General features: G+C 37.7%; 3 protein-coding genes across 6 annotated transcripts in view; all 3 read left to right on the top strand.

The window, feature by feature from the left end:
• LOC143471282 (uncharacterized) overlaps positions 1-24,693 on the top strand; it is a 139,011-nt gene that overhangs the window by 100,221 nt on the left and 14,097 nt on the right. The window contains exon 22 of one of the 3 annotated variants that reach the window (XM_076969711.1): positions 297-554. The exons of the other annotated variants lie outside the window; for them this stretch is intronic. Coding sequence (XP_076825826.1) covers positions 297-436 — 140 coding nt within the window. The 3' untranslated portion in view covers positions 437-554. Of the gene's footprint in view, positions 1-296; positions 555-24,693 lie in introns of those variants that run through there. 3 annotated transcript variants of the gene reach the window in all.
• On the top strand, positions 2,221-22,040 carry LOC143471290 (uncharacterized). Its single transcript, XM_076969726.1, has 13 exons — positions 2,221-2,432; positions 3,477-3,646; positions 14,978-15,155; positions 15,281-15,442; positions 16,620-16,808; positions 16,984-17,268; positions 17,403-17,590; positions 17,892-18,022; positions 20,226-20,371; positions 20,572-20,694; positions 20,811-20,903; positions 21,177-21,204; positions 21,270-22,040. The coding sequence occupies exons 2-13, from the start codon at positions 3,576-3,578 to the stop codon at positions 21,389-21,391; spliced, it is 1,716 nt and encodes a 571-aa protein (XP_076825841.1). The 5' UTR covers positions 2,221-2,432; positions 3,477-3,575; the 3' UTR covers positions 21,392-22,040.
• Positions 9,625-14,056, top strand: LOC143471294 (uncharacterized). 2 transcript variants are annotated; one of them, XM_076969731.1, is made up of 4 exons: positions 9,625-12,259; positions 12,328-13,111; positions 13,207-13,319; positions 13,435-14,055. In XM_076969731.1, the coding sequence occupies exons 2-4, from the start codon at positions 12,352-12,354 to the stop codon at positions 13,846-13,848; spliced, it is 1,287 nt and encodes a 428-aa protein (XP_076825846.1). In that variant the 5' UTR covers positions 9,625-12,259; positions 12,328-12,351; the 3' UTR covers positions 13,849-14,055. The 2 variants fall into 2 exon arrangements, with proteins under 2 accessions (XP_076825846.1, XP_076825847.1); XM_076969732.1 differs by lacking the exon at positions 9,625-12,259 and having other exon boundaries at positions 12,269-13,111; positions 13,435-14,056.

Here is a 24,693-nt window from a genome sequence, read left to right as displayed (position 1 = left end):
GTTCTGTGGATCAGTACCTGTAGGCTTAGTACTGGTAGCTTTTGCTGATAATTATAACTAACAAAATCATTATTTTTGCAAATATAAAATGACAGGGCTGTGTGATTTTTAAACCAATGTTTTAACCTTATACTGGTTTTATTTTGTATGTTGGGCGCCACAGTAAGGCATAAAACGTGTTTTTGACATTTGCTTGTAACCAACTTGTAGCCTAGCCTACACCAGGTTCAAGTCACAGATAGGCCTACAGTTATTTAAATGTAAAACAAGTGAAAACGAAAGTTATATTTGTTTAGAATATAAGCAACCGGAATTGCTGCGTGTTTATGAGCAAATTCATCAAATCAATGACGAGCAGCTCACCACGAATGCAGCGAAACTCTTCCCAGAAAAGCTGTGGTTATTCCGATATCAAGTTGACAGAATCACAAATTGACTCGCTCCTGTTTATTCTCACTAAAGTTGAGAAACGCATCAAGTGGCTTAGTCTGTTCAAATGCTTTTCTAAACCAGAAGATGTCGGCCGATTATTTGAGGCAATTCAAGCAATGCCAGGAAAGGTTTGTTTATTTATTTTACTTTCTACTTTTTCGTTCGTCTTCAACTTTGTTTACGAACTCGATGTGTCGTAACGATGCACCTTGCATGTGACGTCATAATAGTTTTTCCCGCTTTTAAGCAAAGATGGTTTGTTGAGATTCTGTGCGTTGTTGTTGGTCGGAATATTTTGTTTTAATTTGTTTCAACGGGGCCTAATTTCACCGCGCAAGTTTTACTGTTTAAATCGCTGATAGATCTGGAATGCGCAGTAAACCTGGCCGCTTAAAATTCGTTCGTTTTATTGAGAAAAATGGCAAAATTTGATCGGTTCAGTTTAGGCTAAAATCAGCAGCTTCTGAATAAGATTTGGCCAGAAGCAAATTTCAAATTTTTACAAAAGTAAAAATATTTTTGCGACTTTAATATCAAGTTTTATTTCTGCAACGAATACTCGATTGTGGTTTAAGTTGGTCGCTTAAAATTCCTTCTATTTTCCTCAAAATCCAAGAATTTGTGTTGGTCCAGTAGGCTACTGTAGGCCTAAGCTCCCATCGTGCTAGTTAGTTATTAATTAGTTAACACTAACCAGTTAACTTGTATGCGTTAAATATTAGGATATTAGTCTTTTTTATAACACCATGTTGTAGTTTAATTTTACAAACATTTTAACTCTAGATCGAAGTGCTTGATATCAATGGCAACATAATCCCGAAGATACCTTCAAAATCCTTCTTCAACAAAATCGAGGATGAGCTGATTATGCGGGATTGCTTCACTGATGATGACGCAACAGATGGGAAGCGCGTTGCGAACCAATCAGAAATCGCTGAAATTCAACGAGTCCTTGACCAATTGGATGACTCGGTATTATTTATGTCTTGTTATGTTTGTGTGAAGTTGAACATTGCAGAGGAATTTAATCTCAAACTTATCATTTACAGGAGTTGATGGTTTATCTTGGTCGGTGCGATGGTAAATTTGTCGAACTCCGCTCGCGAAAGTAAAGTGACGTCTCCGTTTGACGTAGTCATTTTCAAGCAAGAAATTGGTTTTCTTAGATAAATACCGTTCGTAAAATCGATTCATTTACACAAAAGTAAGAGCGACCGAACGCGATTATATTTTGTCAATCGCGACCTGGTCGGGATTCGTACTCGGATTTTTAGACAATGCAGTTCTCGTTTATCCTGATGCGCCACGCTAAGAACTGTTGAAACGTTGCTTAAAAGTGACTTATATTTGTATTAGCTTGCATAGTTACGTAACAATTGTATTTGTTTGTCACATATGAGTTAATTGATTTTGTGAACACCGCACATGGTTGTGCTATTTTGTTGTGATAATTTCGAGATTTCTTATCATAGAAACTTGTTTATTGGTTTTTCTTGATAATTAATTTAGTTTTTCTATCACTGGCGATCAGTTTGATCTGTGGCGGTTGGCGTCATGTCACCACCACGACATGGTAGTTATTATTTCCTTTGATTTCTTTGTTTTGGCGAATTTTTTACATTCCTTAGTTAATTAACGTTGATTGCTTTGCTTTGTATTGTGTTCACCTTCTGTAAATCCATTCAGTCATTTGTTTGTTTCTTAAATTCAATGCAATTCTATTCCCCACGTGGTGGCCGATTGATGTCTGCGAATGTGCTGCCGATAAAGATACGCGGCCTCATGATGAGTCAAGAAGAGTTTTTCGTGCTCTCAGACTTGAGTAGCTCTTGGTTCTGACAGCGGTCGAGAAAGCTCTGTGAGCCGTCGTCCAAGTCGGCTTTCACAATAGAAGAATATTCGCTGGAGAATGCGCAGAGAGCATTATTGTCAATGGGCAGAGACGGCCACAGATGAACCAGACTAAGAGTTTATTGCTCTCACTCATTATGGCGCTTTTGGTAAGGTTTGTAAATTAGCGACCTGAGAGATTTTGTGAATCAAACAAACATATTTAACCGATAAACCGTCCTGGTTTATTTAACTACGGTCTCGATCGTAAACTGACTACACTGTGAGATTGTTGCTTTCGGCGCTAAATTTTAGGGTGACAAAGTATCGATTAATTTGTCACATTAACAACTAGCTTACAGAAACGCGTTTAGTTCCCATTGAATAGAAAATTATATCGCTTAATTACCCATGAAAAAATAGACAAAAATATAAGTTTTAAGCCTAAAATTCCCTTAGCTAAAAAGGTTCCCGACCCCTGATTTAGATGAAAGCAGCAGCTACTTGATAACAGAACAATCTGCTTTGTGCGCTCCTGACTAAAGGAAGCAGCTCAGACATGTTTTAACACTTCTCAGTTGCATTGAACTAAGTCATTGGCGCTCGCAGCGCATACGCACGTGCGTACAATTTTCAGCTGTGTTCAGTGAAATTACGTTTATTTATAAATTTGACAACTTACAGGCTGTCACCGAGTTTATTTCAGAGTTTTTTATTACTATCGTCGGGATACGTCATTGGTAAGACTGTTGCCATATTTCAAGTTCTTTTACAGTACATATGTTGGTTACTCGTTATATTTGGTTGATTTATTCTGGCTAACTTAAGCACAACATCTATGACGTCAATAGAGGATTTATTGCTGAATAATCCTTTATAATTAAGACTACCAGCGTATAGGGAGCTCATTGGGCAATAACCTCTTTCACGAACCCAATTTTAGGACTCACAGATCTTTTTACGTTTTTAATTTTTTCGTTCGTCGTATTTCCTTGTTTGCATGTGACAACTTTTCGGCTCTCCCCTTATTATATTGTAGACTGGTATACGTCGTTAAAAAATTGTTGTATTCTCGTTTCAAAAATGTGAAATAAATTAACAACTATTGTATACGTAAAATCAAAGAATTTATTTCTAAACTCTGACGGAAACATTTTAACCGATCAAAGTCTTATAGAACAAGAACTAAGAAAATTCTATGCATCGTTTTACAGTTGCCCCGCCAACAATGCAACACCTTACTCGGTACCAGATAAACTCGGTCGTATCCACACTCGATATTCCCTCGATACTCGACCGGTTCAAGAAAGACGATGTCCGTTACCGAAGCTCATCGACAGGAAGAAGATAGACAATTGGAGAGAATTGTGAGACGGTTGTCAAGGTAACTAGGAGTGTTATAACGAGCTGAACACAGCGTTAAAAATAGGCTGATCCGAGCGCGGCCGCTTGAAAAGCAATTCAGCAAACGACATAAGATGTAAGAAATTGTTATCGTTTGTGACTTTTGTAACTTAGGAGTCACTGATGTACCGCAATTGTACATGACAATAGTGACTGACACTGAAAACTCCTGCAAAATACATATTTTGAAATTTATTCCATTATATTGGGCACACGTACTAGAATTTTACAAGCATACACACAAAATACAAACGTTTAAAACAAGTTGGTATCGTACTACAAGGTAGTACAGAGAAAATGGATATCTTCAAAACCAGTCTAGATTGTAACATCCTACACACAATGAATATGTATGCAACCAGTCTAAATTGCAATCTTCGAATGGTTATTCTGGGTAAGAATTGAAGTGGTTGGCACCATCTGCATCATGCCCGATCTGCCCTTCCATAAAGTCTCCATTATTTGGAAGCCATACCTCTTGGTTGTCGTTGAAGAGCGTTACATCGGGAATTTCCAGATACATTACCCGACCTTTCGGTGGCCGAAGCTCGGCGAATTCTGCAAAAGCTCCCGGGTTTCTTTGCGGTTGTAGAGTTGGTGTTGACGGTTGTCCATATAAATGCGCCAGAGGTCTTTGCAAGAGCTATTGCACAACCATGCGGGCACCATAGACCGGCTCAATCAAGACACGACCGGTTTAAGAAAGAGATTACCCAAGCGAATTACTACATGCTTAAAACAACTTTATATCGTAGCTAAAGAGTTGACACACTAATTTGAAATCTTCAAAACCAGTCGAAATTGTACCTTAACATTCCGCATAAAATTAACTACCATACGTCTCGATCGTCACTTTTAACTGGTGCCTGTTCTGAGTAATCATTGAAGTAGTTGGCGTCATCTGGATCATACGTGACCTGTTCATCCACAATGTCCACATCATTTGGTATCCACTCCTCTTGGTTGTCGTTGAAGGGCGCTACATCGAGAATATCGGAATGCATTACCCGATCTTGCGGTGACTGAAGCTTCCGAGCTTCCCTGGGGTGAAGACGTAATTCGTGCTTGCTGTCTGGTTTCGGTCGCCATATTTGAAGCTCTGGATGTATTGGAGGTGGACTCTGGGGAGTTATTTAAAGACTTGTGGCTACGCGAGACGTCATCGTTTGCTTTATGATTGCGATGGTGCTTGCGTAACAAGCTGGGGTGGCTGTACTTTCGGTCGCATCCTTTGTACTTTAAAGTAAAAAATAGGAATCAATGCTTGTGGCAAAGACGCCCAATTCTTGCTGACTTCGTTTGCAAAAAACATTTTAAATGAAAACATATGAAAGCGAGCTGGGAATGTTGCTTACCTTGCAAACAAAAAGTTTTCCTTCAATGTGCATGTAGCTGTGCTTTATGCGATCAGAACTGTTGGAAAATCGTCGATCACACCCAGGATATTCGCATCGAAACCGTTTTTCTACTGAAATAAAAAACTGCAGACTTGGAATCTCATATTTCGTAAATGAAAGTGCAGAGCATGCCAGATATCTTACATGTGTGAGTTCTTATATGGATTTTGAGATTTTCACTCCGGCTAAATCGCTTTCCACATCTGAAGCATTGGAAAGATTTCTCTCCTGTGTGAACTCGGATGTGGTTGACCAGCTTGTACTTGGCCTTGAATGCTTTCAAATGACGTTTGCATTGACGCCAGTAGCAAGTGCGGTCGCTTTGTTCCGATCCTCCGACGTGATCACAAGTGATGTGGTGGACAAACGTGATGTCGGTTTCGAAAGTTGGTTGGAAAGAGATTTTCCTTTAGCGGCTGGTTGTTGCTGTTGCTGTTGCTGTTGAGCTAATGGCGGTAAACGTAGAAAGTTTCGGGATTGGTGCTGAATGGCCAACGGTTGTTGCTGAAAGTTTGACGTTTGTTGCTGAAAGTTTGACGGTTGTTGCTGAAAGTTTGACGGTTGTTGCTGAAAGTTTGACGGGTGCTGCTGAAAGTTTGATGCTTCATATCCGGAATAAAATGCCGGCGTCGGCGTTGTCGGATAAGGATAGGCCTGATAGTTGACATAGGGATGCTGGTCCGAGAACAAATTTTGGGGATCTCTGTTAGCTCTTGGATCGTAAGGAGCAACTGGTGGGAGGTTAGGTCCGCTTGGAGAATTCATATTCTCGATTATTTCAGAGAAATCTGAAAACATAAAAACTGATAAAAAATTTTGCCATTATCCAATCATATAAATGTGGAAAGATACATACCTCTGGCAGACTTTTCAACCCATATCAGGTTGTGAAAACTTTTACGATTACTTCTGCTTCAAATGGTATCTGTCGAACACTGACCAACTACTGGACACATCTGACTGGATCCTGGTCATTTATACCTGGCCTGATCTGGCTCTGCTTTTTACTTATCACGACGTCACAATCAATTCTTTGTTTGTTTAACTTTCGATCGTTGGCGATCGCTTTCTCACCAGGTCACTTGCTGCGATTTCAAACTCATAATTTACCTTCGGTCGCTAGTTATCGAGTCTACAATAAGGATAATGCCCGGACGCTGCACGCGTCCATCGATGACGTTGCATGATGTCACTATGGGCGTAAAAGTTGAAAATATTTGCACTTACTGTGTTTATCAAGTTAAATACAAGTTAAATACAACTACTTGCCAAAGTTCATAAACATCGGCCTAAAAAAAACACTAAACGCTCTGAAAATATTTTGGTAACAAAGTTATATATAAACCAAAATATTTTTTTAACGCCCGTCGCGTTTCCCTTGTCATTGTCGGTTAATGTTAAGCTTATACCAGAGCTTTTTAGTTGAGTTTTTGGTTTTAAAAATCGTCATTTTCGCATAAAGATATCTAAACAATTTTTTAAATATAAAAGCAAAAATATTTTCATGAATTGAGAATATATCTGATCGGGTTGAGAATTCTCTTTTTTGATCGTCAAAACCTGGTGAAATTGTTATAATTGTCGTTTTCCGAAATTCCTAAAAATCCTCTATCATAATTATCATCATAATTGGAATAATCGACTCAGTGTTTTTCGCCTTCCAAATCCTGGCATGACAGGAGACGTTTACCCCGGTTGGTGATTATCCCATTGTTACCTCACAATCTGTGTTTTCTGTCTGACCAAGACAACGCTTATTTACTTACTTGGTTTGAGATCTTTTGTCTGAATTTGACTTTCATTAACTGTAACTTTTCTTTTTGTTTTAAAAGTTTCTTCTCTAAAACTGTTTGTGTTTTAGCAGTTAACCTGCATATGTACAAAACGTAACCAAATGTTGTGTTGAAGTCCACTGCTACGATGCAGTAATAATGAAAAACTTTTAAACTAGTTTGTTTTTTTGCTTTTTCCAGTTATCCCTATTTTAATACATTAATGGTGTATTATAACAACAGTAATGCAAACAACGCTGCGTTTGGTAAATTTTTCTCCATTTGAAATCAAAACGTAAACCGCTTTGTACCTTGACTATTGCATTTTGCTCTTTCACAGGGGTGGGCAAACTTGTTCAATGAAAGAGTCACTTGCGGAAAAATATAAACACCAGAGAGCCGCAAAATCAGTAATGATTGTCAATTTGGTTATTATATTATTAGTAGTCATTTTGGGATATTACTTTTTAGCTAGAAGACCCATAAAAAGCATGTTGGCGAGGCGCACTTTAACAGCCTTTGCCATAGACTCTTAGAGTATAGAATCTATACCTGAAAACGATGTCGGATTCTATGTCTACTGTTACGTCATGAACGAAATGCTGGCCTAAATAAGCAAAACAATAGACAGAAACGTTCATAAATGATGCTCTTGGTAGCCTTTACAAATTTTTTGGAATTTTACGGTTCGACCAGAAGAGCCACAAAAAATATGCCGGAGAGCCGCATACGGCTCGCGAGCTGCAGTTTGCCTACGTCTGCTCTATTACAACAAGAACTTAATTTACAAATCTACTGTATTTCAGCAAGAAATTAACAAATAAGAATGTTTTTTTCAAAACTAATAAAGTTTTGTAATCGATCCGATATTCTGAGACGGACACTTTTAACTTGCCAGTCCTTAATTGTTACTGTATGCCCGTCAGCTGGTCGCAATGATTATTACGTCATTATGCGCTTTATTCTTTTTATTCATCGGAAATTTGTCCGATGGTTAATTGCGCGACAATCAAATGTTTGTTTTCTCGTTGTTTGTTGCTCAAGGTATAAAATTGAATGAATGTCTTCAAATGAACTTCCATTGTGTTGGTTTGTTATAAGTGAAAACTAAGTGAAACGGCCAATTCGACCTTAACTCAACGAAGCTCAATTTAAAGCCAAGTTAACTTTCTTGAAAATGAAGAAACCCTGCAACAAGAAAACAACTATTGTGAACTTTTTACGATTTCACAATAAAATTAGTGCAGTGTACAAGTACAACTTTGTGCAAAAACCTAAAACACTGCAGTACAAAGTTTTTACAATGACCACCCAAATGTCTTCTCCCGGAAAAGGTTAAAAAGTTACCATTTGAAGCATTAAATCATTGTTGGCAATAGTTGTGTTACATAGTTCACTTTTTAAAATGCAAGGATTTCGTTTCAAATTGACATGTTTATAAAATGTATGTCGTCATAATAACATCACAATGCCGTCTATTTTTGAATGATAGCTTTTAAAAGTCGAAAGTTCTCCCACCAGCTCATCTGTCGCGATTTCCTCAGCTCATTATTTACCTTCAGACGCTGCTTAAGTTACCTACACCTGCGCTTGGCACGCGTCCATCGATGACGCTGCGTGATGTCACCATGGTCGCGAAAGTAGAAATTATTTGCTCATGCACATGCACGTTCAAATCAAGCAAGACGCAATATTGTGAACACGCGTTCGTTTCAATTTCACGAAAACAATATTTTGTCCAAGTGGGAAAAGTCAAAAGTACACTTATATAGAATAAATACCCAATATATTGGAATAAGTTCATCAAGATATTAAATAAGATCGTAATTGTGTTTACTTTTGCATTGACAAAGTATATAAGGAAGGATTCGTTGCTTGGTTGAACATTTTAAGTCATTTTGAACTTTTTCGAGTGAAGATTGCGTTTTTTCTTACTACAGGAATGCGTCCATGTTTGAAAACAGGTTACAACATCATCAGATCTAAATTTTAAATTTGAATTTTTACTCCAATATTAGTTAAATGTGCAGTTATTTCCTGAAATTAGATGCGACAAAAATTTGAAATTTGAAAATTGTAAATTTGATTTTCAAAGCTTATCAAAATAAAACGATTTAAATAATTCCAAGAACTGAAAGCTGCTATAAATAATTTCCATAACTTCATCAATCAACTCAACTTGATTTACATGACGTAATTACCGTGTTCAGAATATTTTAATTTATCGTCATAATTGAGGTGATTTCTTGATTCCCTGATCTTACAGAACTTGGCTTGATAGTAGAGGATTATCACTGCTGGTGGTTGCCCTATTTCTATGTCACAGACTGTATTATGCAGATGGTCGAGCGATCTTTTGTTTGCTCGTGCGACCCAAAGTGCCCTGGGTAATTCTGTGTTTCACTCGTATTTTTATTTTGCCTTTTTGGTAAAAAAGTTTTTAAAGTTATTCAAAAGTTTTTACAATTATTCATAACAAAGCCAATATTTTCGTCATAACAAAGGCACACGAACAAAATTTTTTTACTTCTACTCCTCGATCGCCTTCCCACCAAGTCACTTGCTGAGATTCACTCAATTCATTATTTACCTAGTTATCGGGCCTGCTGTGTCATTTACACCTGGGGTTGGCACGTGTCCACCGATGACGTTGCGTGATATCACAATTGAGGCGAAAGTCGAAAATATTTGCGCATACAGGACTGGATTGTGTACGAGACGTGTTGTCCTAAGTAAGGCGCGAAGTTTGAATTTTTCGTTCAACAATTTTATTTGAAACTGTGATCGTGAAAGACCCGTTAATGCTCACCAAACAAATTTCTTTATAAAATGATTAAACCAGAATATTAGTCGAAGTTAAAAAAGTCTCATTCAAATACTTTTGGAAAAAGACACTTTGAACAAATGAATTTCCACCAAACGTAAAATTTATCCAAACATTACAGGGTCATTAGACGATTTCAGAAGTCTAAGGCAATTTCAAAATTATTTTACCGATGTTCCATTTAGCTAATCTTGTCATACCCTCACAAAACCAGACTTTAATCGGCTTCAGTCATTATGATGTAACAATAGGGTAATCACCAAAACCGATAATCGTGTTTGAATGAGCGAAGTTGAACGACAAAAGGGAAGCGAGTAATTACGGTATTTATGGCGTCGTTTCAGTTTGGGAAATTTTAGAAAGAATTATGGAATGGGGCATGAGATTTTTCTTAGCGTTAATTATTATCCAAAAAAGATTTTCCGTTATTTGAACAAACGTCTTAATTTAAATTTATTTACCATTTCGTATAAGTTAAAAATATAACTACATAACACATTACTGCATACTTTAAAAAATTATCCTTTTTAAACTATAAAACCATTAAAAAATATTTTTCACATTACTTTTAACAATTTTCTTCGTTAATTTAAACTTAAAAATATAAAATTGATCAACTTCCCAACAGCCAGTAACAAAGAAGCGATCACTTTTTAGACTAAAACTACAAGTAAAACCAAAATTCAACTTTCAAATGGTATATATTTAAAGCAAAACAGCGATTTTTTATATATAGTATGCTGTGAAAATTGTAAAATTATCCAAAACAGTTTCTCAGTTGGTTCCCAATTGGACAGCATTAATTTAAAGTTTGTTCCAGAAATTATAATAAAAGATCTTAGGCAATATTTTTAATTTCGTTGTTTAGACTGACTCAAATTGTCAAAAATATTAAAATTCGTTAAAATTAGGGAAACTAAATCTGTAAAAATCTGGCTTTGTGACATTATGTATATTTCGTATAGTGAAAATAATCCAGTTTAAAATATATGTATACAAGCCCAAACATTTTGAACTTTCGCGCATATTGTGACATCACGCAACGTCAACGATGACGCGTGCTGGGTGCCATTGCAGACTAGATAAAGACTGGTTGTAGGCAAACAATGGGTTTTGTGGAAATCGCGACGCATATGAGCTCGTGGGAAAGCGATCGTTGGTCGGAAGTTTAAGAAACGATTGCGGGACGTCATTGTGATGACGACACAAAGCAGATATTTGTGTAAAAATACTTAAGTTGTAAAATTAGAAACTGATGTGTTTGAAGAAAATGTTGAAGTAGATGTTTCAATGCAACAAAACCAACCAACTTATTTAACTTCTAAACTTCTGTTATTTTTCATTGTCGAGAATATTTCAACAATTCATCTGAAATATTTTGCTTTTTTTACATTTTCATAATTTCTATTCTTCAGAACATTTTTGTTTTGATAAACGGGGAAAGGCTTTTAAAAGAGCAAGAAAATAAACTGGATACATTTCCAGTTACATTTGCAACGAAAACTGGTGTGTAACGAAATATTTTTCTTTTCGTGCGAAACCTTCTTAAACTTTCTAAACAAAAAATCAATTGAAAGTCAAATTTATTCAATGACCCCCCACAATCTACTAAACAACCGGTATCTCGACGCCCGGATAACACTGATTGTGACGCGACAATAGGCTAATCAGCTAGTTAGTGATAAATGTTCTCCATGAAGTTAAGTTTTTTGAAAGTTGTGAGACAAAGGGAAACGAATAATTACATCATTAATGAAGATAATTAAACATTTCCATCGACATCAACTACCATTGAATGAGTTTAATAATGTTCAATGAAAATTAATATGAAATATTTTCTCTGCACCCACCTAAAGAAACAGAAAAAAGAAAAAAGTGAAAATTTTGTAAAAAGTATGTTATATTTTTTGCAAGTTGACTTGTAAATTTAATTGATATTTTGCAAAATTTTTTGTCTTCTATTTCCAAGCAAAAATACAGCATACAATTGTACATTATAACTTTTTAATCACAAAACACAACCAATCAAAGCAACAGCGATAGAAAATAGAATTCATTAAGCAGGTAATGGGTTAAAATAATAACGCTGATACCGAAATGTACTTTGCGTAAGTTACGTCTCAGTTTTTCACCTTTCATCTGGTTTCAAAGAAACAAATGAGAGTAAAAATGTTTAAGTTTATCTCAAAAAGTGCTCAAAACATTGTCTTCCATCGGTTAATTCTGCAAGTGCAAATATTTTCAACTTTCACGCCCATAGTGACATCATGCAACGTTATCGATGGACCCGTGCTGCGTCCTGGCATTATCTTCTTTGTAGACTCGATAACTAGCGACCGAAGGTAAATTATTATGAGTTTGGGAATCGCAGCACGAGACAAGGTGAGAAAGCGATCGTCAACGATCGAAAGTTAAACAAACAAAGAATTGATTGCAACTTCGTCATAAGAAAAAGGCAGAGCCAGATCAGGCCAGGTATAAATGACCAGGACCCAGTCAGATGTGTGCAGTAGTTGGTCAGTGTTCGACAGATACCATTTGAAGCAGAAGTAATCGTAAAAGTTTATACAACCTGATATGGGTTGAAAAGTCTGCCAGAGGTATGTATCTTTCCACATTTATATGATTAGATGATCGCGAAATTTTTTATCAGTTTTTATGTTTTCAGATTTTTATGATATAAATCAAGCCAATGCATCCAACAGCTTTTACCAACCGTCCGTGTGATCATTATGACTCAAGAATTAACCTGAACCCCCAAAATTCGTTCTCGGCTGCCCAACAACTATACTCCAGCTCTCAGGCCCATCTTTATCCATCAACACCCACGCCTGCATTTTATCCCGGATATGACGCCACAAGAAATCTTCATCAACCTCCACCGCTATCATCCGGCTATCAGCATCCTTATTACTTTCAACCTCAGCAAACTCCGGTGCAATATCAAGATCTACAACAACCTTCAGCCATTCAGCAACAACCGTTAAACTTTCAGCAACAACCGTCAAATTTTCGACAACAATTGCTAAAGTTTCCAGAACATTCATCATTCTTTCTACAACAACCATCAACCATTCCACATCAATCATCAATCACTCTACAACAATCATCATTCTTTTTTAAAGAAGCGTTTTCCAACCAACTTTCGGAACCGACTGCGTGCGAATGGATGATCCGGAGCCAGGAGGGCAGCAGAATGTGCGGTTTAATCTTCGAAGACACGAAAGCGTTTGTCCACCACATCACTTGTGATCACGTCGGAGGACCGGAACAAAGCAACCACACTTGCTACTGGCGTAACTGCAAACGTCATTTGAAAGCTTTCAAGGCCAAGTACAAGCTGGTCAACCACATCCGAGTTCACACTAGAGAGAAACCGTTCGCATGCCCCGTCTGCAGTAAGGGATTTGGTCGGAGCGAAAATCTCAAAATCCATATAAGAACTCACACCGGTAAGATAATATTTTACTTCAAGCGTTATTCTTAGCATTTTCTGCACTTTCATTAACGAAATACGAGCTTCGAAGTTTGCACTGTTCTATTTCAGGCGAAAAACCGTTTCGATGCAAATATCCTGAGTGTGATCGACTATTTGCCAACAGTTCTGATCGTAAGAAGCACAGCTACATGCACAATAAAGGAAAGTTATATGTTTGCAAGGTCAGCAACATTCCAAGTTTCGGTTTCACATGTTTTAATTTAAAGATTTTTCTTTGTAAACGAAGTCAGGTAAAATTTTAATTTTAAAATTTTATCATTGCCTTTTATGTTAAAGTACAAAGGATGTGATCGCAGCTACAGCCACCCCAGTTCGTTACGTAAACACATACGTATGCACAAAGCAAGCGGTGACGTCATGAATAGCAATAACTCCCCAATCATCTTTCCTCGAACCCCGTCGTCAGAAATGACAAGTAACTCAACTGCTGTTGAAGATCCTGACGTCACGTCGATCCTCCAATCGTTCATGTCATCTCCAGAACCGGCTCAATCTGGCATCGACTACGAGTTAAATGACTTCAGTCAAGGATTTAGATTCAACGAAATGCTGTCTGGCGAAGTAGATTCTTTATGGCCTCTGGATGATGACCTCACCCAGCGAGCAGATTTCTTACAGGATAATTCTTCCGGCTGTTCTCAGTCACGCAACCAGTCATTGCCCTCATTTGACCCCATATTTGGTGTTTAATTTTTTGAAATTTGAATTAACTTGGATATGTTAAACCTGGTGCCTTTTCTACATACCTGTAAATATCATGTGTGTTATTCTAAAATAAAGATCACTTTGACAACTATTTGCTGCCGTTTCTGTGATTAAACTTTCCAGGCGAATAAGTGTTTAAGTTATCAGACTCTTTCAATAACTTTTCCTTTTCAAAATGACACAACGTTTTTGAAGTTCTAGTCCCTATAAGGTGACTGGATTTGATTCTCACCAATTGACTCACTAGTGATAAGGCCGATGGGTAAGGCCGATGGGTAAGGCCGATGGCCCAGAGATGTGCTAAGGCCGTGGGAATTTTTTCTGCACTCTGAACGCGATTCCGCATGTTAATGCATTCGTACAAGATTAAACTTTTTCTCACACCTCAAATGTGTCGACTTGCTGGGCACTGCAGGGTAGTCTAGGTTTAGGCTATGTTACGTCACACAATGTCTACGGTTAATTTGAATTGTGGTTCCGAACAATGCTTTTATCGTACTTTACCGAATTTAAGGTGGCTTGGTGATGCTTCTGCACCCATAACAGAGAGATAACAATTAGTTTTAAAAACAGCTTTGAAGACTTTTCAGCAATCGGCAAAGTGAGACTTTAAAAAATATTGACTTTGTGGACGACAAAGAACTAAAGAACCAACTATAAGCATATTATTTTGAAATATGGAGTATTGGCTATTTATATTGGTACGCTTAAATATATGGTCAAAAAAGGCATTACAGTCAATTAATTACAATTGACTGATGGATCTCAGTATGACGTGTTCAGTGTACAGACAGGTGCAAATACTTGTGCGTATCGAGCCAGGTTAAATATCGTTTGTAATGACTTGCCATTTCATGCTGAGACTGCGTTACCCTACCGACCTACCTGAAGCAATCGCACTCGGTGTTCATTATTTTTTACTTTGGCAAAAAGAATTTTTTAACAGATTATCAAGTGATATCTTAGGTGTAAATACAGCAACTCTGTTGTATGCTTGCATAAGCTGACTCTATATTTCTCACGTAAAGCAGACTGGCTTGGTTATCCAATCAAACCAGTTTTTGATAATAACTACCTTAAAATCAATCGAAGTTGATCGTTTATTTTTTATCAGAAACGAGAATCATCTTCGTTCATTGGATGTCACTGTCTACCAACTAGCGGACAAAGTTTCACTTCTTAACGTCACCGTTTTCTATCAACGCGCTGACTTCGATGAACTGGAAAAGTTTTCCGAATCAAATCGTGAACTGATGTACAGTTTCGCCGAATCCCTAACGTTACGACAAGAGGTAAATTAACTGTATTTAACTTCGGTATTGTATTATGTATTATTGTATTGTATTCGGTATACTGTATGTATTTAAAACGGTCACAATTCATTGTATTTTAAGATGTCTATGTTAAATTTTTACAGGAATTCACAACTTTCAAATCAGCAACAGAAAATCTCATCAGTGGCATTCAACGTGAGCAAGATGGCTTTGAACTTGAAAGCCACAAAGTTAATGAGACACTAGGCACGCTAACACTGTGGAAAGAAAATGTCAATGGAGATTTGGATTCGGTCGGAGATACGGTTCGTTTATTTGTTATTTTTAGAAGAGCATATTTAAGCTTGCGTTATATACAAGGCTATAGAGTGTGGCCGTTTTCAGCAAGATCCTGGGCGTAATGAACAACCAAAAATAACAATTGCAGAGTGCGAAATTGCTCAGAAGCAATGGAAGTGCGCAATTACACAGCAATCTACACAGTTTGACTTATTTTATTCTTTATATCAATTGCAAATTGAGTGCGCAGAAATTCTGTCCAAAGTGCAAAATAACGCCACCATAAATGCGGCACTGAGCTCATCAAAAGCAGTATTGAGTGCGCCTAGGCTATGCCAAACTCTGTAGTCGGGATATAACCTACTTCATGCATGTGGTAGGCTAGATAATGGACATTCAGACATTGCAGAATGTACAAAGATATGAAGTATTCCAGTATTTTGAAATTAACTGACACAGAGAGTACCATATTTACAACAAGATAAATGAGAAGTGTGGCAGCTGTACGCACGAGATTGATCAGTGTTTAGGCCAAAGTTTCGGGTCTAGTGCAGAAGTGCACAACCACAGGATGCATTTGTATACTAGACACCAGACTAGACCAGACCTATACTAGACAAGCTAACGAAATTGTGACGTCGTCTGGTTGTGCACTTCTGCACTAGACACGTATTTTTTGTCTTCACGTCGATTGATGGTTAGTAAACAAACAAAGAAAAGTTGGTTGTTTATAATAATAAATAAAAACGAGTTGAGGCTTCGGTCCTGTATTGGAAAGCTTGCATTTAGCGCAAGCAGATTTACCCCAAAAACATGGGGTAGGCACACTCCTTGAATGGTGGTATCTACTATGTTTTACCTCTCGCCAATATTGAAGCTTTAATTATTTTCCTCACCAACCAGGCTTAGTCCAATTTTTAGTTTAATAAATGGAGCCGATTGAAAATCCGTTGGTTTGCGCTTACAATTTTTTTTGTGTTTTTTTTGTGATGTCGTGCCAGAAAGGCTGAGGCGTAACTATCTTTGTTCCTTTGCCATGCCGGAGATTTCTGGCATATCATACAAACTTTCCATACAGGGCTTCCAAAATTTGCACTCACAATTTCTCGTCAAAAACCCCAGTACTTTCTACAGTCGGTACAACAACTATAAACAGCACAATATTATAGGCTATATGTAAGCCTTAACATAACAATTTTACAGTTGGAATTTCTCGATGCTCGCGTTGAATTGATAGCTGGTGCGTTGAACCAAATTGCGATTCTTGACGAAGATGTTTCCAACTTCAACGATAGCTTGGCTCAAATCAATGGGTCAGTGAGGAGAAATGCCGAAAGATTTGCTGAATTGAAAGAGTCCGTCTCAGCTGCTGGAAATCTTATCACAACTCTTGTAAGTTATGAAGCTGAATATTCAATCCCTATTTAGAAAACACAACGGCTGGACTTTTTAACTTTGTGATGTAAATTAAAATATTTAATTAAGTTTTTACAAACAAAATGAAACAATAATTGTAAGTCGAAAACATACCGTTCACAATTTCTTGTGTTTTTTTATTGTTTTACAGCAAAATGAGAAGCAGGTTTCTGAAAAGAATCTTCAAGACCAACAAACTAACCTTAGGACCGAGTTCGATGTTCTTCGTGAAAATGCTCTTAATTGCACTGAAATAGAAGATAAAGTTTCTCAGCAAATTAACAGCGTCGTATCTGATGTATGGGATAACATAACAAACATAAAGTCAATTGTTAACGACCTTCGAGAATCGATGGGCGACCAACAAACGGTATTAACGACTGTGATAAATGAGGCAGTTAACCAACAAACAGCTGTAGATGATCTACTATGGAAGGTACGCTTGAAATTGCATAAATTGTTAAGTTAACAAATACACGTAATGTGTAAGATCACATAACACCAACTCTGCATCCAACTCAATGCTAAGATAATTGAAGCAAAAAAGAAATTATCTTGTTTGTATTAAAGGTCGCCCAACAGGAAGTCATGTTATCCACACTGAACACAACCGATCTTTCCATCCAAAAGAAACTAAAAGAACTACAAGCAGGAGATAAAAGCACTTCAGATTTGATCTCAGAGCTAAGAAATTCAGCATCCGAGAAAGACCAAGCGATCCAGTCATTAGAGACAACCCAATGGAATATACAGTCAAGGTATAACATAACCAAGACAGTACCAACACGTTATCAATATAGATGGGTCCCATGTACATACACCTATGCACAGAAGTAATTCTACTTTACTGTCAAAAAAGAATAAGATTTGCCAAGGATTCCCATATTTTGAGATGGGTTCAATTTACAATTAAACTAAAGTTCTTTTAATATTTCTGTGCTGGTATCTTCAAACACAGTCGATTACTTTTCATCAGGTCCATGTTATAATAAGAGGCTTTTATGATGTAACAAAAATGATAATGATATAATATTATGATAATGAGATTCCTCCTGCTAGAATGAATGAATTGACATCACGGATGGAGAGCACAGAGGACCAAGTGAGCTTGATGGAGGCAAGATTTAGTGGATCCCAGGGAAGACTGATATCTGCCACCAAAGACGTCCAGCGCCAAATCGGAAAACTTGGTAGAAATTTGTTAATTATTGTAATAATAATTTTTGTTTGTTACTGCTCCATTATTTGTCGGTCTAATTGGATCGACTGCAACTGGACTTTGCTTCTTTCCGTAATATCCGTGCTCTATTTAGGTAGTTAGTCAATGTAACCACAAAAGGCTATTTTGCAACGTGACGCGACACCTAATCGAAAGACACTTTATCGAACGACACTTAATCGAACGACAGTTTATCGAACGACACTTAATCGAACGACAGCTGATCGAAACGACAGCTGATCGAACGACACTTTATCGAACCGACAGTTGATCAAACGACACTTTATCGAACCGACAACTGATCAAAGCGACAGTTGATCGAATCGACTGTTGCTTCTCCCGCACACAGTCATAGCAAAACGTGGCGTACAGTTGCATTGTTTGCTGTAGAAAATTAAAATTTGGTGACTTTTCATAAAAAATGTTCAGCTATCTGTCCATGTTTGTTTGATAAAGTTGGATTTTGTAATTTTTGAGATATTGTGATATTTATATAATTTTGCTCTCTCCGCATTGAAGCGTAACGTTTTCGTTTACTCATTTACGCACCAATAACTTGACTAACTATTCTCTTTCGTTCTCTTCTCACAGCGGGGGCGCGGCGTAACAAGAAGAATTTCTAGAAATGTGTAACTTTTAGAAATACCTAATTTACACTAAATTCACATTCTTTAGTTTTACAATTATGATGTATACAGGAAGCCAGATGATGTTTCTACTAACCTGTAAAAATCTCATCAGTCTACGATGTATAGTTTTCTAGAAATTAACGATTGCAAATGTGTGTGCGGGGTTGGCCACACCTAGTTTTTTTAGTAAACTCGCGAGCCTGGTTAGGATAGGGTTAAAAGATCCACAATTTATCGAAACAACTGACGATATGCACTGTTAAAAGCACGACAACTGACGAAGTGCACATTTCAATCGCATTCATTTAATTACAAGTTGTGTGCAATTGCTTGAAGATAACTTTTTATGTCAATATTCGTTGAGTCATAATTTTCGACTATGCTCTTCAGCCGTTGGTTGACAGCGTCGTAGCGCTTCTTCCGAGGTGGGCCAGCAATTCCAGCACTCAATTGCTCAATTAACATTTCGTTGGAACCTTGTTCCCGCTTAATTTTTTTGACGAGTCTGCGAAGCGTCGGATGGGATATTGAGACACGCTTGCTGAATGCATTGTGCCATCCTTCAATACTATTATTCGTTCGTGGAAGGTCATCTTGAACCCGGTGGAAGACATTCCAACACCGGATAGGAAATAGAGGTTGACGACGATTCCTGCGATACAATCGTCCAATCCAAGTAGTTTCGAAATAGTCAATGTATTCAGACAAGTGCTGCTCATCGTCGTCACTGAACGTGGCCAGGAAGTCCTCGAACCGTTGTACAACGTCTTCAGGCGGAACGAATGCCAGTGCCTGGAAGCATTTTATGCGAAGTTCTCGGTAACGGTGTATACGAGTGGCACCGTGCGATTTTCATCGACCAGCGCGTGTATCGTGTACAGCTGGTATCCAAGTGGAGCAACATCAAATGTACCGTCACAAAACCAATTAGCGCAGTTGTTCAGTATATCCAGATTCTTTTGAGACGCAAACATATAGAATTCGTTCTCATCGTCTTCCTCGACAACGAAGGCTTCTCCCCTCGGTGTCACGCGGAGTTCATCCATCAAGCCGTTTCCTTCTGGACATACGCCCTTTCGCTGTATCATCCGCTTTAATTATGTTGCTTTAGGGAGAGCACCAGCGGTATATACATCATAATTCATTAATGTACACCATTACAAAGACCGCACATCACAATGGCTTATTGTCTCAATGTTTGAGAAACACGTAAAAATCTTGCTTGAACTGTCGGTTCGATAAAGTGTCGTTCGATCAACTGTCGGTTTGATCAACTGTCGGTTCGATAAAGTGTCGTTCGATCAGCTGTCGGTTCGATAAAGTGTCGTTCGATCAACTATCGGTTCGATTAACTGTCGTTCGATAAAGAGTCGTTCGATCAGCTGTCGTTTCGATCAGCTGTCTTTCGATAAAGTGTCGTTCGATAAAGTGTCTTTCGATAAAGTGTCATAGTACCATTTTGCAAAGTTGCTTACAGCTAAGTTCCGACTAATCATGCGTGACTTCACAACTGTGATTGTAACATGTATTATGATGTCACTGCAGAGAACAACGTCACGAGTATTGTGAACCGGATGACATTTATCGAGTATGATCAGGATAACGCTTATAACATCACTTCCACTTTATTCGAGACGATCCGGGAACAAACGAACCAGATCAGCATCCTGAACCAATCCCTGGCGTTTGGAGTAAGTTCTTTTGGGTGTGGGATTCAAATACTTTAACATCCGGTTCTCTCACTAGCAGCATGCCATATTGACCCGATGCCGATATACACATGGGTATATATATACGCTTGTTGACAACCGGTTCGTGGGGGTCATTGAATATCCAAGAACCGACAGGCAATATTGCTTTTTTGGAGTATTAAAGTATTTTTCCTTTTCAGCCAATGGACGTCTTTGCCAGTTTTGCCTCCACCATAGCCACAATTGAACAATCAGTTTTTGATGTTAATGAAACTCTCAGTGCTGAGGTTACTGGTATAGCAGCACTCTTAGTGGATTTCCAGGTAAGATTGTGTTGTGCATTAAACAGCACATTTATCACCCATGCTTACAAAATGACAAAACACGGACAACGTTTTTTTTTACAAAACCGTTGGCTTTTGACACGTCTGGCCGCCAGATGGAGCGCATGAGCAACGAAATTGAAATAATGGAAGCAAACTCCACCAATTACTTTGATTATTTCTCCACCGCTTTGGATTACTTGCGACAGGTCAGTGCTGGAACAACCACGAATAAAATTTTATAAACTTATTGACTGCCAGCAAAAGCTGATTGAAGCGTCTCATTAAAGTGACTGAAGGTATTAATCAGCAAACGTACATAATTACAAATGGATAGAAACCTATTAAATATGATTAAAACTCTGCTTGTACTGACTGCATAGTTTGCTTTGATGTCTATTTGTCTCAGCTGCCTCAAGCATTAACTTAACATTGATAGTAGCATCCTGTATATACTAAATCCTTTGTTTATTTCTATGTAGATCGCGAGAGAAACGAACGACGCTGTCGGTGAGAATAGAGACCGAGTTGTCAGAATATTTGGCTCTAATTATATTTTTCATGTTGTTCCTCAGCCAATGGTCGTTCTGTGATTTCATCGGATGAATATTTCAACTTTCCCGACTCGAACTTCGCCAATTACCCACAAGACCCGGAATACGACCTGGAATCGATTTTGAACGGGGACGCCGACTAGGCCAGGCTGGAAGGAAGAGTTTCCTCATCTTATGACGTCAACAACTACGAAGACTACCAATATTTTGCCGACGAAGAAGCTTGAAATTTTGCAGAAGAATTTCTACCGGGATTGAAAAAACAATTGAAAAGATTTTACAAAAATTCCGCTTTCAACTTGTGATTTTGTTTAAGAAGTAGGCATCTATTTGTTGCTTTAATGTGAAACTACTTAAACATTGTGCTTTTTTTCTTCTAACGGGAGGTTTAAGGGTTTTATTTGGCTGATTCCGCATCCATGGTTTCTGTCAAGGTGTAATAATGTTAAAGCGCTTTACAGTATTTGAAAAATAAATTTTGTGCCTACATTTGTTAAGATGTACTGTATTACGTCATAAATCACTCGCTTTTCCTTTTTCATTCTTTTTGAAATGTAGTAAAACATTTGCAAAATGTGTTTTGCAGTTTAAGGGGAAAGCTGATAGATGGATATGCATTTGCACATAGATATCCTCATTTATAAAAGATATAAGCTCAACATTCTAAATGTTTTGATTGAGTAACAACTCGATAGTTCGAAGTATATGCAGCAACAACTCATGTACTTCGTGAGCATCAACTTTATTGTCAAGTGACAATTGCTGTGTTTACAATCAAAGATAGATCATATTTGCCTCCAACAAATACATCTTACCGAGTTCGAATCTAGGTGACCATAGAAATATTCCAGAAAAAAATGCTTGATGTTTTCCTCACTTAGAACTAAGGCAAACCCTTCAAACGAGATTTATTGACCTTCACATTAAAATATTGGGTTTCAACATGAGAAAGACTTGAGTCAATAGATTTTTGTGATATCCTGATAACGAGGTGATCAAGCAAACCTGCTTGTATCGCGATATATTTTGTTTTATTAACTTCTCTAAATTTTTCATTTTCAGGTTGAAAAATACTTCTATGACTTGTGCTCATTGCAACTTGAACAATTAACATACTTGAAAAGGTTTTTGATGTCAGTATTTCCATTCCTTGTTCTATGTTTATTGCAACTTATCTGTTTGTTTAGTTCGCTGGCACAGAACGATGGAGCTAAGCCAGAGGTGACGAACCTGCGGCCCGCGGGCCGCATGCGGCCCGCCAAACAATTTTGTGCGGCCCACCAAACGATTTGACAAACGCCCATACATGCAAGGCATATAGGACTTATAGGAAATTCCTATAAGTATATTCCTATATTGTATATAAGTATATTCCTATATTCCATATAGGGTTGCCATACCGTCCGGAAAATTCCGGACATGTCCGGAATTTAGGGTTAAATTTTGCGTCCGGGAGACCAGCAGTCTTGAACGAAGCGTCCGGTGAGACCAGCAGTCTTGAACTTTCTTTCACCTGTTTCTAATCTTTGCGCAATGCGATATCAAAAGCTGATAGCACAATTGAGTCGCAGCAGTATGTCTTCAATAGATTGCCGCACTCAATCGATGTATTTTTTGCGGCCGCGGGAGCAGCTAAAAATCTGCCAAATGAAGCGGTTGTGCTTGAATGCTAATTATTATGCAAAATGTTAAAAAAATTGTGCGGCCCGCTTGCTCAGCCGTAACTGACAAAGTGGCCCGCGTCATCGAATAGGTTCGTCACCCCTGAGCTAAGCAAACAAGATATTTAATTTTGGTAATTCCCCTAGAGAGGTTTCTATTTTGAGTTTCGCAAGCGCAATGCCGACCGGTGTAGTACCAACTATTGACTAACTTCTGTGACGTTCTGTGCAGACTGATACCAAACTTTCCAGCCTGCCAGTATACTCGAAATTCCTGTTTTTGTTTAAAGCAAGCCTACTGTTTATGCAATTCATTAATCGTCAAAAATTGTGGTTAGTCAGAAGCAAACTTATGCAGGTTAACTCAATTCTGTTCAAATGCCACGTTTAATTTGGTCTGGATTAAATCAAGAGAAACCCAGTCTGGTCTAGGTTCCCTAGGCGAGTGCTGAGCTGTTGGGCTAGGTTTGCATTAACCCTGACGCTTAACCATAGTCCATGACGCTAGAGTCTAAATACGGGAATAATCATTACCAAAATGACTGGAAAAGATTTAGTCATGTCAGACCAGCTTTTAGCAGCAAGAATGTATTTATCCAGTTGGTAGAGGTAAAATACCGAGATATTCTAAACCAAATTTGTGGAAACGCATTCGGTCATTTTTTTCCTGTATTTATATTATTACCCTATTGAACCAAAAAGTGTGGTAGCTTACGTTCGAAGCTATTCCTTGCAGTTTCTAGTTAATCTAACTTCTAGGCTATATATTAGTTACCGACTTGCTGACCGGACTGCAAAGTATGTCCATTTTCAGCAAGATTTTGTGTTCACCAAACAACCAAAATTGACAAGTGCAGTGCGCAAAACTGCTCAAGCTTCATGGAAGTGCGCTCTTAGTTGTAATGTGCACAGTTTGACCTATTCAATCTTTAAATTAAATGAAAATTGAGTGAACATAATTTCTGTCTAAATCATTAATTGCAAAATAACGCCTGTTAAGTGAGGCAATGAAGCTCATGAAAAGCAGTATTGAGTGCACCTATGCCAAACTCTGCAGTCTGGTTTGCTGGTACTACTACACGACTTGGATTTGTGGACTCAGTGTCAATTCATGAAGTTCAGAAATTGTAATTCAAGATGTTGTCAAGGTCGTCATTCATGTCATCAAATTGAACTTGGCCAGCCTTGAAATTATTGTAACATAAGCTACTAACTTAAGTTTTAAACCAAAGTTTTCCATTTAATCTAAATTTCAAATTTAAATTAAATCATAAGTTGCGCACTCAAGAGCACACTAAACATTTTTGGTTGCTTGGCATACAAGATCTTGCTGAAAACTTGCCATACTCTGCAGTTCGAGTCATAGCGCGTCTTTGGTTTTCTCATTATGTGCCTTCGGCATATGCATCACAGACAATGCACCCTGACCTCCAAATTTTAGAGATTGTGGTTGCTGCCACCAAATGTCAGCTTATGAGGAAAAAACGATCTTTCAAAAAATGAGACATTCACGAGACTTACAATGATAGGTGCCAACCTTTTAAACCCTAACACTTATTTAAATGTTTGACCAACTTGACTATAGCTGCCGCCTTTTTTTATAAAGTTTCATGCTACGTTTTTGACAAAACATTTTATGATAAACAAAGCAGTTGTAACCATATTTCTTACAACAATTGGGAGACAAATTAGGCAAAATATCTCATAATTGAATTTTAGAATTTAGTATTTTTAAATTAGGGCGTTTCAAAGTAAGCAGGAAAATGAAAGAACTAAAAGCTTCA

This window comes from Clavelina lepadiformis, chromosome 9 (genome assembly GCF_947623445.1).
Source record: "Clavelina lepadiformis chromosome 9, kaClaLepa1.1, whole genome shotgun sequence".
Lineage (NCBI taxonomy): Eukaryota > Metazoa > Chordata > Ascidiacea > Aplousobranchia > Clavelinidae > Clavelina > Clavelina lepadiformis.
Note: the sequence above shows the minus strand (reverse complement) of the source record. Positions and strands in the feature narration are given on the sequence as shown.